At 41.4% G+C, this 12,445-nt stretch overlaps 1 protein-coding gene across 1 annotated transcript; it reads right to left on the minus strand.

The window, feature by feature from the left end:
* Window positions 1–6,833: 6,833 nt before the first annotated feature.
* LOC134441247 (uncharacterized) lies at window positions 6,834–12,175 on the minus strand. The gene is made up of 2 exons (XM_063191476.1): window positions 11,994–12,175; window positions 6,834–8,594 (listed from the first exon to the last, which is right to left on the minus strand). Exon 2 carries the CDS (start codon window positions 8,589–8,591, stop codon window positions 7,380–7,382), a length of 1,212 nt encoding a protein of 403 aa, XP_063047546.1. The 5' UTR covers window positions 8,592–8,594; window positions 11,994–12,175; the 3' UTR covers window positions 6,834–7,379.
* Between the last annotated feature and the right edge of the window lie 270 nt (window positions 12,176–12,445).

The raw sequence follows: 12,445 nt of genomic DNA on the forward strand, positions 1-12,445 counted from the left end.
AACACCGGAACTAATCTGTAAAAAGAATACTTTATGACATGTACAATGTGGGAATGTATTTCAAGTTATTTTATTATAATGTTATGTCTTACCTCAATATCGCTTTCCTCCTCAGAAAATGATCTGTAACACTGGAAATTATTTGTAACTGTCGTGCAGTGGTCATTGACTGTTGCAGTAGGACACTCGAGGACAGAGCTGCAGTGGTTGTTCCCCCAAGCAGTGTTGCCAGATTGGGCGGTTACCCGCCCAATTGGGCTGCTTGGGATGGGCGTCTGTGGGTAGAAACAGGAAAAAATGGCCATTTGGCTTTTTTTTTTTTTGAAGTTTTAGGCCCATAGAAATCAATGCAATTTGTTTAAATTGGGCGGAATTTTTTTTGAGAACCTTTTGGGCGGGGTTTGATCAGACACATCTGGCAACACTGCTCCCTAAGTACCACTGGATAGGATTACGTTCCTCTCAAAGACTTTCTGTCCTCTTTCACTCAGTTGACTTGTCATTAAAGCAGAGTAATAAAGGAACCTTCATATCTGATTTTGTACTTTGTTCTACTGGTCAGTTCAAAGGATAGCCTAGCGAGCTAAACCCCTGCGGCCTCTAGGGGCATCTAGATTTCTAGGCTATTCACAGGAATGTGTGTGAAGCAAAGCACCTAATTTAACATATCTATTTCCTGTTCGCACCTGACATTTTTTTAATGCTAACAAGTTACATGTCTATGGGAATGACAATGACTTCTACTGGTCAATTTGGAAATTTTCACATGGGTGCACTGTATACTTGGTTTGAAAGTAGACGGGTGTGCACAGGTGCATAGCACCGGTATAAAATTTACAGCCGGTGTGCAGTAGGCCTACCGATAAGAGTTTACTGCGACCATAAAAAACATGTGAAAAAAGTAAGGTTAATTAAGTAGAAAACGTAAAACCACATGCAATGTTGCCAGATTGGGCGCCCAATTGGGCTGCTTAGGATGGATGTGTGGTAAACGGGTAAAAATGGATGGAAACGAAAAACGCCCAATTTTTGGCCATAGGAATCAATAGAATTGGGTGGGATTTAGTGCTTCCAGGCAGGTTTTGAGCATTTTTTGGGCTGGAAATCCTCAGCCTCAAATAGGCATGCAGCGATATACTACAGTAGGTCTGTAGTGCCCATGTTAATTGTTTGTTTGAAGGGTGTGTGGCCATTTAACCATTCATAGCCTATCATTATGCTTAGTTGTTGCCTTATGTCAATATAAACACATGACATTACCCTAAGATGATGTTTTATCCAAAGCGACATGGTCATTTACAGTATATAATGTATATTGGTTAGAGTCCCAGATGTCTTGCTCAAGGGCAATGGGGTTTTATTACTAGTGCGTTAGAATGTCTTTACCACCAAAGCACCAAAACGTGGCATGGAAATCTACGGGGCATATGAAGTGTAGGTCACCAGATCAACAAACAAGAACAGCTGACAGCAAAGCATCAAGGATATCTGGGCTTCCATAACTCCCATGCGAGTCCTAACCATGTATTGAACATTGCATGATATGTAGAAATTACCACATTTCAACTGATTTGATGTAACCCGACCTTTGCTGAAGAAAATTGTGATTTTATTACAATATTCTAATAATGTTAATTCCCCAATTCATGTTTTTTTTTTTTTTTTTTTTTGCTGGAAAGCCAAAATATATAAACATAAACAAATGAATGATTGGAATAGTTCAAAATCTGGGCAATGAATCTATAATCCATGATAGTTTAACATTATTGGAATTATGGATATTAATCAACTGTTTCTATGTGGCCTGGAGCTGCATGTGTCATGTCTTCTGTATTTATGCCACTTGAGACATTAAATTCCCCCTGAGATCAATAAATGATACTCTACTCAAATTGATAAATTCAACTGGCAACCAAAAACTGTTATAACTTGTTAGAATAAAACCATGCAAAGGTCCTGTCAGGTATCTGTTAGACAAAGTCTCTGTCTCTGTCTCTGTCTCTGTCTCTCTCTCTCTCTCTGTCTCTCTCTCTCTCTCTCTCTCTCTCTCTCTCTCTCTCTCTCTCTCTCTCTCTCTCTCTCTCTGTCTCTCTCTCATTCTATCTATCTATCTACAGTGTCATAAATTCTTGGAAAGTCTGTTGCAGTCCAAAGGGTTTCTCACCTGTGAAAGCCTGTTCATTTCGTGAACAGCACTGGGGCAACACCATGGGCAGTGAACAGCGCCAAGGCAGTGGGCTCTCTGCCAGTCAATTAGGCCCTCCGTTAGTCTGGGGAACAGTGACCTCATCTCATGACCTTGAAAGGTTACAGTGTTCATGATCTTGAGAGGCGACAGTGTTCACTAAGGCAATGTTTCTCAAACCTTTTCAGAACGAGAACCACTTTGTGGTGAAAATAAGACTTCGGCTATGCTTAACTTTGTAATAATATTACAAATGTATCCTACTGCTAGCTTGTCTTGGAAAAGTAGAAATTGCCATGCGGACCACCTGAGTTCTGTTACAGACCACCAGTGGTCCCCGGACCACACTTTGAGAATCACAGCACTAAGGCATACATTGACAAAAAGTATTTTACTGTTATCCCTTATTGTTAAAAAAAACACACAGATAAGTATCAAAGTTTAGCCGTTAAACATTATGTGCATTCCTTCTAAATGTTCAGTGGTTCTCAACCTTTTTGGAACAAATGCCCCTTTGACCTACTTAAAAGCCCCCCAGTGGCCTTGGCCTCGTCATTAGCCTGCCAATGACCCTTAGTATTAAAAAATACAATAGACTAATGCATCCCATTGGTAACTGAGTAAGCCCCTTCTCAGCTGTATTCTTCTCAACACCCCTAAGGGCTCCCTAGCGCCCTCTGGGGGTTGTAGAGCCCCCATTAAGAAAGAGTAATTTACCTAGATCTAGGGTAAAGTGTGACTGAGTCACCAGGGCCCCATGTATATAGGGGGCCCACATACAGTCAGATTTATGTAGCTATATGGCTGGGGGATCCATTGGAGCGGATTGTACATATAGCGCCCACAATTTGCTGCTATGCCCTGCCTATACTGTGGATTGCGCAATAGTTTGTCTCTTGCACAAGTTTGTCTCTTGCACAGAGACTCTGCTGCTCTTCACCATAGCAGACAAATACTTGTAAGCATCACTTGCAGTTTAATGTTGACCACTAGAGAGCTGTAAACATCCATTTTCATCTCCCCTCACAATATATACTGCAGCTATGACATGTTACACTTAGGCTGCTATCCGACTGAAGTTTGGAAATATGACATAAACACCCGCACAATACCTCCACAAAATAAATGCTGTACTAACTACCGTCCTTCAACACAACAGAACGAAATCTGTGAGAGAAGCTGTGCCCAATGATCTTATTGTCAACACTAAATGCAAAACTGCAACTACATACACATATAAACTGAATTATTACTTTATTTTTTGTATATTCATTATTACATTAGGTCACATAGATATTCATGGTACTTCATAGTATCGTAGTCTAATAACTTTGACCAAAGTATACATAGGCCTATATATACTGTAAACCTTTTTAAGCGGGCTTGCAGAGCAAGGCCCGATTCTAGTAATCTCTAAGTCCTGTTTAGGTATTATTATTAAGCGGGCTTGCAGAGCAAGGCCCGATTCTAGAAATTCATAAGTACAGTTTATTATTAAGCGGGCTTGCCACGCTTATAGTAATCTCTAAGTACTGTTTATTATATAGCGGGCTTGCAGAGCAAGGCCCGATTCTAGTAATCTCTAAGTCCTGTTTAGTTAAGCGGGCTTGCAGAGCAAGGCCCGATTCTAGTAATCTCTAAGTCCGTTTATTAAGCGGGCTTGCAGAGCAAGGCCTGATTCTAGTAATCTCTAAGTCTGTTTATTATGCTTGCTTGCTTTGTTGCTTTCTTGTGCAGGGCAGTAAAAATAGAAAATGGATCTATGGTTCCGCCACTCTACAGATCAGAGTGTAGGAGGCTTTTTCGGTCATAAAACATCAACACTTTCACCTAGAAGTTTAGTTGACGCGTTGTTAGCGAGCTCTATGAGATGTCCCCAAACTGTGAAAGTTTCATGTCCGAACTCCCATTACTTTTTAAATGGCAGGTGTGTAAAAACGGCAGGGCTGGCCCCATTGCTTTTCCCATTGGCTCTTGAAGTGCCTTTTTCAAGAGGTCAGCACATGTTCCACAAGAGGTCCATTTGTGACTGAACCGTTTAACCTATAAACTTCATTCAAAGACTGTTAGAGAGATCACATTCATGACTTCAATCTGTGCACAGGACATGTGCCAATTCTTTTTAGTTTTTTTACAACGATAATGTTGTTCAATTCCCATCACTGTCAATAGATTCAAGATTCAAGTTAATTGCCATGTACACATATTCCCAACACCAAACACAACAGAGTACAGACATAGACAGTGAACTGTAGTGAGTAACCAACTGTAATGTGTATTTGTGTCATTATTGTAAACAAAGTGCATCACATTCATCATGTCATGTTTGGTGGTAAGGTTGAGATGACACGAGAAAGGAAACATAGACAAAAAAATTATGCATCTGCCCACTTGTGACAGTTTATTACTAACATAGAGAGCTGCACTGCCCCAGCTGTAACAATGCAGTAATAACACATGCACAGTCTCCAGTCACACTTCAAACATGGAACAGGTGCACTGCCTTCTTCTAACCAGATAAAGGGATTTACTGCCACACCTGTGAGAGTGTAATGACAATACATTAAGAGACACACTGCCCCACCTTCTATAAACACCTCAAAGCCACTCGCAGTCATGCATTTTCCATTACCAGCCATATGCGGCCTACCCCCTCTCTCACTGCCGCCAGTAAATAAAACGTAATATTTTTTTAAATGGCAAGATTTAAGAAACCCACTACTGAATGCATCTATTGTAATTATAGTGGTATCCCACAGAGAACAACTGTCCTTTCAAACAATATCCGCAGTCAGTGAGCAACCAACTGCACCTCAAACTCTGCGAGTTGCAGTCAGATCCGTATTCATACTGTATGGCCCTCCGATGGAGGCGAAGAAAAAAATGTGGCCCTCCTCATCATCTAAGTTGCCCGTCCCTGATATATAAAGTATATACAGTAGGTACTAGATCAGCAGATGTGTTCGATCAGATGTACAACGTTGAGTTTACAGATGCCAATCTCTAAATGCACAAAAAGGAAAGAGGGAAGGGGATGCCCGCCTAGGGCAAGATCTTGACTAGAACCGACCCTGCGGACATAATACTGCCCATCTAACGGTACATGCACACCAAGATACTCGCGTTCGTCTCCGGGAGCATTGCGAGTCCAAGAGGTTCGCAGGCTGCCTTTCACACTGCACAGTCAACGTCCACGTTCTATCCGCGGGCAGCAGCCATTAATTTTCAATGGAAGCCGCTCATTGAACGCAGACGTCCGCGCAGGAAAATAGACTCGAGTTCTATTTTCAAGGAGCATCGCGGACATGTCCGGTCGGGCCGGACATGCGCCGCGCTTACACCGTGCTCCTGTGTGCAAGGCATGATGTATTCTAACCGTTTCGGGCTGATAACGGACACGTTAAGTGGATGTTAAGTGGACGTCCGCGCTGTCTGTGTGAATGCACCGTAAAAAGGAAGCAACCTGGCGTCATCCATTTTCAACATAAGTAAGCTGGTGGTGGCTGAAACATGATACTTTCTGGATCTCAAATGGTGCACTTGTGCACTTCAGTGTTCATGTTTCAGTACGTATGGTGTATTGGTTACACACTGAAACATAGTGTGTGCGTCTTAATATGCGACCTCCTCCACTTGCGTTTGTCTCCTCGTCCCGCCTCCTGGCCCCTCCTCCGTGGAGAAAACGATTAAGTTTCCCAGCTGTCAGCCTAGCCACAACAACTTTTGAGGGACTGTTTTTCATTCACCATCCCAATTGCAAATGTGAAAAAGACTCTACAATTGAGCTTTTGCAAGATATTGAAATATAATGCTGTTGTCAGTGATGTCATCATGACGAGAAGCAAGTGGAGGAGGCAAGTGGAGGAGGCAAGGTCGCATATTAAAACGCACTCAGTGCCTGAAGTGCACAAGTGCACCATTTGAGATTCAGCAACTGTGAAAGATGGTGGCCAGAGTAGGCATCGCAACTACACTGTTCAGTGAAATTGTGTTGTCTACTGCCAGAGTTTATGTTTTCATGATTTATGAATGATATATTTAATCAACTAATATTTACTAGTATGACCAAAGTACAGTATGTCAGCTGAAAAGGCCCCTTTCTGGAAATCCAAAATGGCAGACCATGGAGAAAATCCCCCTTTTCATGTTTGAAAATTATAATGAATACTTACAATTTGATGGTGGTGATTCCGGTAAGTATTCATGAAAAAGCCAACATTTGTGAATGGGCAGCATGAATTCTGGAAATAAACTACTAAAAAAATTACATAGTGCACTTTTAAACAGAAACAGATCATCTTTCTCCATCATCATATACAGTAATCGGCCATTTTTTAAAATATATTTTTAGGGAATTTTATGCCTTTATTTGATAGGACAGTCTGAGATGGTGACAGGAAGCCAGTGGGGCAAAGAGACAGGGTGGGATCGGGAAATGACCCCGGCCGGACTCGAACCGGGGTCCCCGTGGGCATGCAAGCCCAAATGTGGGGGGCTTAGCCCGCTTAGCCGGCCATTTTTGCTTGTCTGTTAAGCAGGGTTTTACGCGACATTTGACAGAGAAAGCAGAGAAGAGAACACCAACATCCCAACAGTGGGAGCACACACAGTACAAGGCAGATAAAAAGAGAAATGCACATTATCCAGTTTAACAAAAGCTTTATTTTTTTTACTCACATAGAATGTAAGGATTAAGAATTTTTAGAGGTGATTTTTTTTGCACGTGATCAACATTCAGGAGACATGAGCAGAACGTAATGTAAGAATTTATAAACTACCAAAAAAGTTTTTTTCCCCCCCCCAAATTGACAACTTTAATAGGAACAGAACATACAACAGAACAAATTATGTGATAGAAATGATAGAATGATAATGACAGAATATAGCATAATGTGTACACAATCATAAAAGTAGTAGCACACACACAGTGACAGTACTTGGGAGAGTGTGGAACAAAAAATGTTTTGACATCTTTTGGCTACAATGTAGACTAACATTAGTGGAGCCCTGCACAGTCCCTCTGCCATGACTATGTCATTTGTTTAACAATTGCTAGAAATTGTGATAGTGTAACTTTTTTCCATATAGAACTTTTTTTTGACAGAACTGCTTTTGGGTCATGTGCGATGATAAACAATTGTAATGCATGCCTGGCGACCAATAGGAAAGCAGCATAATTTGAAATGACACTGATCTACCCAATGATGCTCAGTGGGAAGTACTTGCCCATTGCCACCCTCTCACCCATTGACATACCCTCCAAGTCATCCAGCTGCTCCAACATCTCCTGCAGCTCTATCCAATCATCGACTGCCTTCTTCGCCTTCTCATAGCCAATGAGCTCGTTCAGCGCCATGTCCCCATCAGGACATGCAGTCAGGCAGTCAACGAGCTTCTGACGGGGGAAAGACAGGCCATCCTCACTGGGAACGTGGAAGGCCAGGGCCACGTGATCCCACACGTAAAACACCTTCTCGTTAACACGCTGTGCACTGACCTGTCTCCTGTCATGTCTGGTTTTCAGCCTAAATTCATGAGTTTCTGAGATGGCCTGAGCACGCCAGATAATCTCCCCATTGCGGTAGGCACACATACCTTCCTCATTATCGCCCAGTATTGGGAAATTATCATAGCAGTGAACATCAGGGCAGTGGACCATCACACTGTACATGATCTCCTGCTTGTACACAACAGTCTGCCACACTCTAAGGATGGGCTCCTTCTCGCCACAGAACTGAGAACGGTAGGCTTCCAGAACCTCCTTCAGTGGTAAGGTAAAGCGGAAGTTTCCGTAGCGAGACCCGTCCTTGAACACAGGTGAGGTGGTGAACTTGCGCAGGAACGGCATTTTTCTCCTCTTCTCCTCTTCAGTGCGATCAGGGAAGACCTTGTCCAGGTACCTCTGCTCCGCCCCACCGACCTCCTCTGGACCAATTGCAAGGTCCCACCACACGATGGCGCTGCTCTTCCCAATAAATCCCATCAGGCTCATGACAGTATTCATGCCCTCTTCAGTAGTCACGTGAGCGATATGGGACACATGGAACTCCACAGGACGAGGATAATGTGGGACGATCTCTTTATCCTCTGTCATTTCATTGGCTGCAGCCACTTGCTTCCCAATGTACTGATTTTTTTCAAAGCAGAAGCATTCATCCATGAGTTGCCCAACAGTCATGTGGACGCCGCACACATGGCTCTCCTCTATCCCCCTTTCATTGACCTGCTGATGAATGATGTGGCCCGTGCCCTTCATGTCATCCCTTTGCTCTTGGCCAGAATTCCCCACTGCAAGCTGCTCATAGTACCCCAACCCAGGGTGTTGCTGTTGACCAGAATTCCTCATATGATGTTGTTGGCCAGAATTCCCTCCTCTCCCACGTCTATTTGGGTAGTATCCAGCCATGACCTGTTAACACATTGAGACAAGAATTTGTGGTTGCTGGAATTTTTCAGTTTTCATTTCATCATGACATTTTATTTAGTATGACATAGCTTACAGTACTTCCATTGCTATGTAACATGAAATTCAATAATAGTTACGCTACAATTTGGATAATAGTGTATCATCAGTTGAGTAATATAACATACATGTAATCTTATACTAGTTTAATTAGTTTGCTTTTGTGGAAAGGGGACCACATGACTCGCTGAGCCCGATCATCCGGAGGCGTAACTTAAGCGAAAGAGAATGGAACAATTTTCATGGCCAATTTTTTTAGTCCACCTCCATGGCCACTGGCCACATGGCTAATGTTTGAATGGCCTCGGCTTGCAGGCCTAGACATCAATTTCAACAACACAGCCACTTAACTGTCTACAAAATCAGTAGAAACCAAAATTTTAGCACAGGTCAATGTCTAAAATATTTAACATTGTTGTGTTGATGGGGGAAAAAAACTTAAAATAACCAAGCACCCCCACAAACACCTAACACACCAAAAAAACCTATCCATGGCTACGTTACAGTCCAGTCGTGATCCCCATAGGCCCCTATACTGAACCCAGAAATGTTGAGTACCCTAAAGTTTTATTGCAGAAATGTCATCTATAGGTCAAATGAAGGGGATTTAGCTTGGTTGCCCAAAGTTGCACTTTGGGCAATTTGCATAATTAGCATAAATATATTGTTAAGGTAAACCTACTATAGGTGAATAGGCAAAAAAACTTAAATCATAGATATCACCTTGAAACTTTCTCAGTTGATTATTGATGATAAGAGAAGAAAAAAATGTATTGGATGTTTTTTGTATATTGATGTTAAGGTATGCAAATGAGGGCATGAATCATCAATTATGCACTAATTTGCATACACAAGAAATCATCTTAAAACCAGACTCCAAATTATTTTTCTGTGGGTAAAGTATGTGTATTTCAGGGTTTTGTGTATAATGAAATATGTGTATTTCAAGAGGCAGTTTTGACATGTACCGTAGATGGATGAATTAGGTGTTTCATGCTTAACAGCAGTAGCTTACTCTATGCATAATCTATCAATCGTGATAACATTAATCAATAATTTGCATCCCTCACCACACCATTTAAAAAGTTTTGGGGGGGGGACAAAAAATTACTACACAACAAAAATAAACCATTCACAGTTCATTGGATGAATACCAAGAAGATAATGGGGCTGAAGAATGTCTCAAAACAGAATATGGAGATGGTGAAGGCTATGTGGTTCTAAATGTGTTTTTGTGTGCGCTTGCTTACACAATGGTATACAATAATTAATGGATTGGTTGGCTCTCAGTAATTCATACCAAACTCAGGTTAGGATTCTGTGCTCTGTGCCAGTCAAGTTTATCTACACCACTCATTCAGGTCTGTGTGCACCTATGCACAAACAAGGTACATAGTCATGTTGTAAGAGGAAGGGGCCTTCTCCAAACTGTTCCTTCAAGGTTGGGAGCATGGAATTGTTCAAAAGGTTTTGGTATCCTGAAGCATTCAAAGTTCATCTCACCGGAACAAAGGGGCCAATGCCAACTCCAAAACAACCCCACATCATAATTTCTCATGCACCAAATGGCATACTTGGCACAATGCAGTCCGAAATTGACCCTTCTCCTGGCATCCTCCAAAACCCAGACTTGTCCATCAGATTGCCAGATGGATATGCCTGTGTATCACTCCAAAGAACCCCAGAAGTCTCCAACAATCTAGAGTCCAGTGGCAGTGTGCTTTACACCATTGCATCTGGGGCTTCGTTTAGCACTTGATGATTGAACCCATTCCATGAAGCACTCTGCACACTGTATTTGGACTAATCTGCAGGTCACATGAAGTTTGGGGCTCTGTAACAATCAACTCTATTCGATGATATCTTTGCATGATGTCCTTCTCTGTCAGTTTATGTGGCCTACCACTTCAGTATGGTTGAGTTTCTGTGGTTCCCAGTGTCCATTTTCTTATAATAAAGCTGATAGTTGATTGTGGAATACGTATATAGAAATGAGAAAATTTCACAACTGAATTTGTAACACAGGTGACATTTTATGGGAATAGAATTCACACATGAATTCACTGAGCTCCGGAGAGCAGCCCATTTGTTCAGCATCTTAGCAGTAGTAGGTAGTAGGTAGTGAAAGTGTGCTACAATCAGATTTTGCTCCAAAACGTTTCACTACCATACAGTATATGATATTTAAGGCCTTTAAGCCCTTCCTCAAACCAGTGAAATTACTCTTGTAGGCCTATAGTTATTTTGTGTTTGTATACACAAGCAAGCTGCAAATAGTTATTCGACCCTGCATGTCTGCATGCTGTATACAAACTATGCAGTAGGCGATGTAATAAATACACTTTATATAATATGCATTGTATGAGGCAATTCCTTAATCTATCCAGGTCAAAACATCTTCTTGACCAGGTTCCTCAGAGGGTTGTCACTAAGTCAACCCTGAAATAATACTTTACCCACAGAAAAATAATTTTGAGTCTGGTTTTACCATGCAAAGCTGATTTCTTGTGTATGCAAATTAGTGCATAATTGAACATTCATGCCTTCATTTGCATAACATCAAAATACAAAAAACATCCAATACATTTTTTTCTTCTCTTATCATCAATAATCAACTGAGAAAGTTTCAAGGTGATATCTATGATTTAAGTTTTTTTTTGCCTATTCACCTGTATTAGACTTACCTTAACAATATACATGTATTTATGGTAATTATGCAAATTGCCCAAAGTGCAACTTTGGGCAACCAAGCTAAATCCCCTTCATTTGACCTATAGATGACATTTCTGCAATAAAACTTTAGGGTACTCAACATTTCTGGGTTCATGAAATCACGACTAGACTAGTAGTCCTGCAACGCTTCTGAAAAATATTAGGCATTGAGCCCAATGTGGAACACCTGGGGATGCGCGCACATCCCGGCAGGCCTAGGCCTACACTATTTTCGGATGTTGAACATTGAATGGGGTCAAATTGACCACAAGATAGGAGGGTTAAAAATGACACTTTTTCCAAAACAAAACTTCGTCAATAACTTTCCCTCGTTGAAATGATGTAGGCTAGTCCTACATGAAGCTAGGCCTACTTTCGGTTTTGAAGAAATTACAAAACTCACATCTGACAAAACACGACGAGAGATGGCGGGAGGCACTGCAAGCAACTCAGCGAAGTGAATCAGACAGGTAACTTTTTAAGAGAACTGCTTCGCATCCAGCCTAGACTAGATTTTGCAGACTAGGGCCTAACAGGTTTTGAAATAACCACGTTACACGCATTAGCCTACTTGAGTAACAGGCAACATGTCGACATGACCAGAAGACGCTTATCATAGCCTACACAGCCTACCGTTATGTCAAACGTCCTCTTGAAAGAATGCAGATCCTGAGAATCTCCAAAGTTGACAACAATAAGCCACGCCGATTTATCCAACGTTTTTGTGATAATAATGCGATCAACTTGACATCAAATGCAGAAGTCTGACGCCTTTTCACAATAGGGCAGCAGAAGCACTTCTTTCAAGCCTAAATCTGAAAGGGTAACGTTTAGTTAGTTCCACAGTTTTCCGGAAAAAAACTATTCCACCAATCAGAGGGCTCCAATGCAGATTGTGGTCAGGTGGGTCTTCATACGCTTTTTTGTTGTATTTCTTTATTTTACACAATTTTCTAATCAGCTAACTTGATTCATTTCAATTGCCCACGGCAGGGATTAGATATAAAAGTTTTTTTTTTTAAATGACAGACGTGACAAATTAATCTCACCAAAAAAATTAGTTTAACTATGCAGCAATAATTATG

The sequence above is a fragment of the Engraulis encrasicolus genome, chromosome 24 (genome assembly GCF_034702125.1).
Source record: "Engraulis encrasicolus isolate BLACKSEA-1 chromosome 24, IST_EnEncr_1.0, whole genome shotgun sequence".
Lineage (NCBI taxonomy): Eukaryota > Metazoa > Chordata > Actinopteri > Clupeiformes > Engraulidae > Engraulis > Engraulis encrasicolus.

Excerpts from the sequence above, each read along its gene's own strand:
- LOC134441247 (XM_063191476.1), bottom strand. The coding sequence starts at position 8,591 with ATGGCTGGATACTACCCAAATAGACGTGGGAGAGGAGGGAATTCTGGC.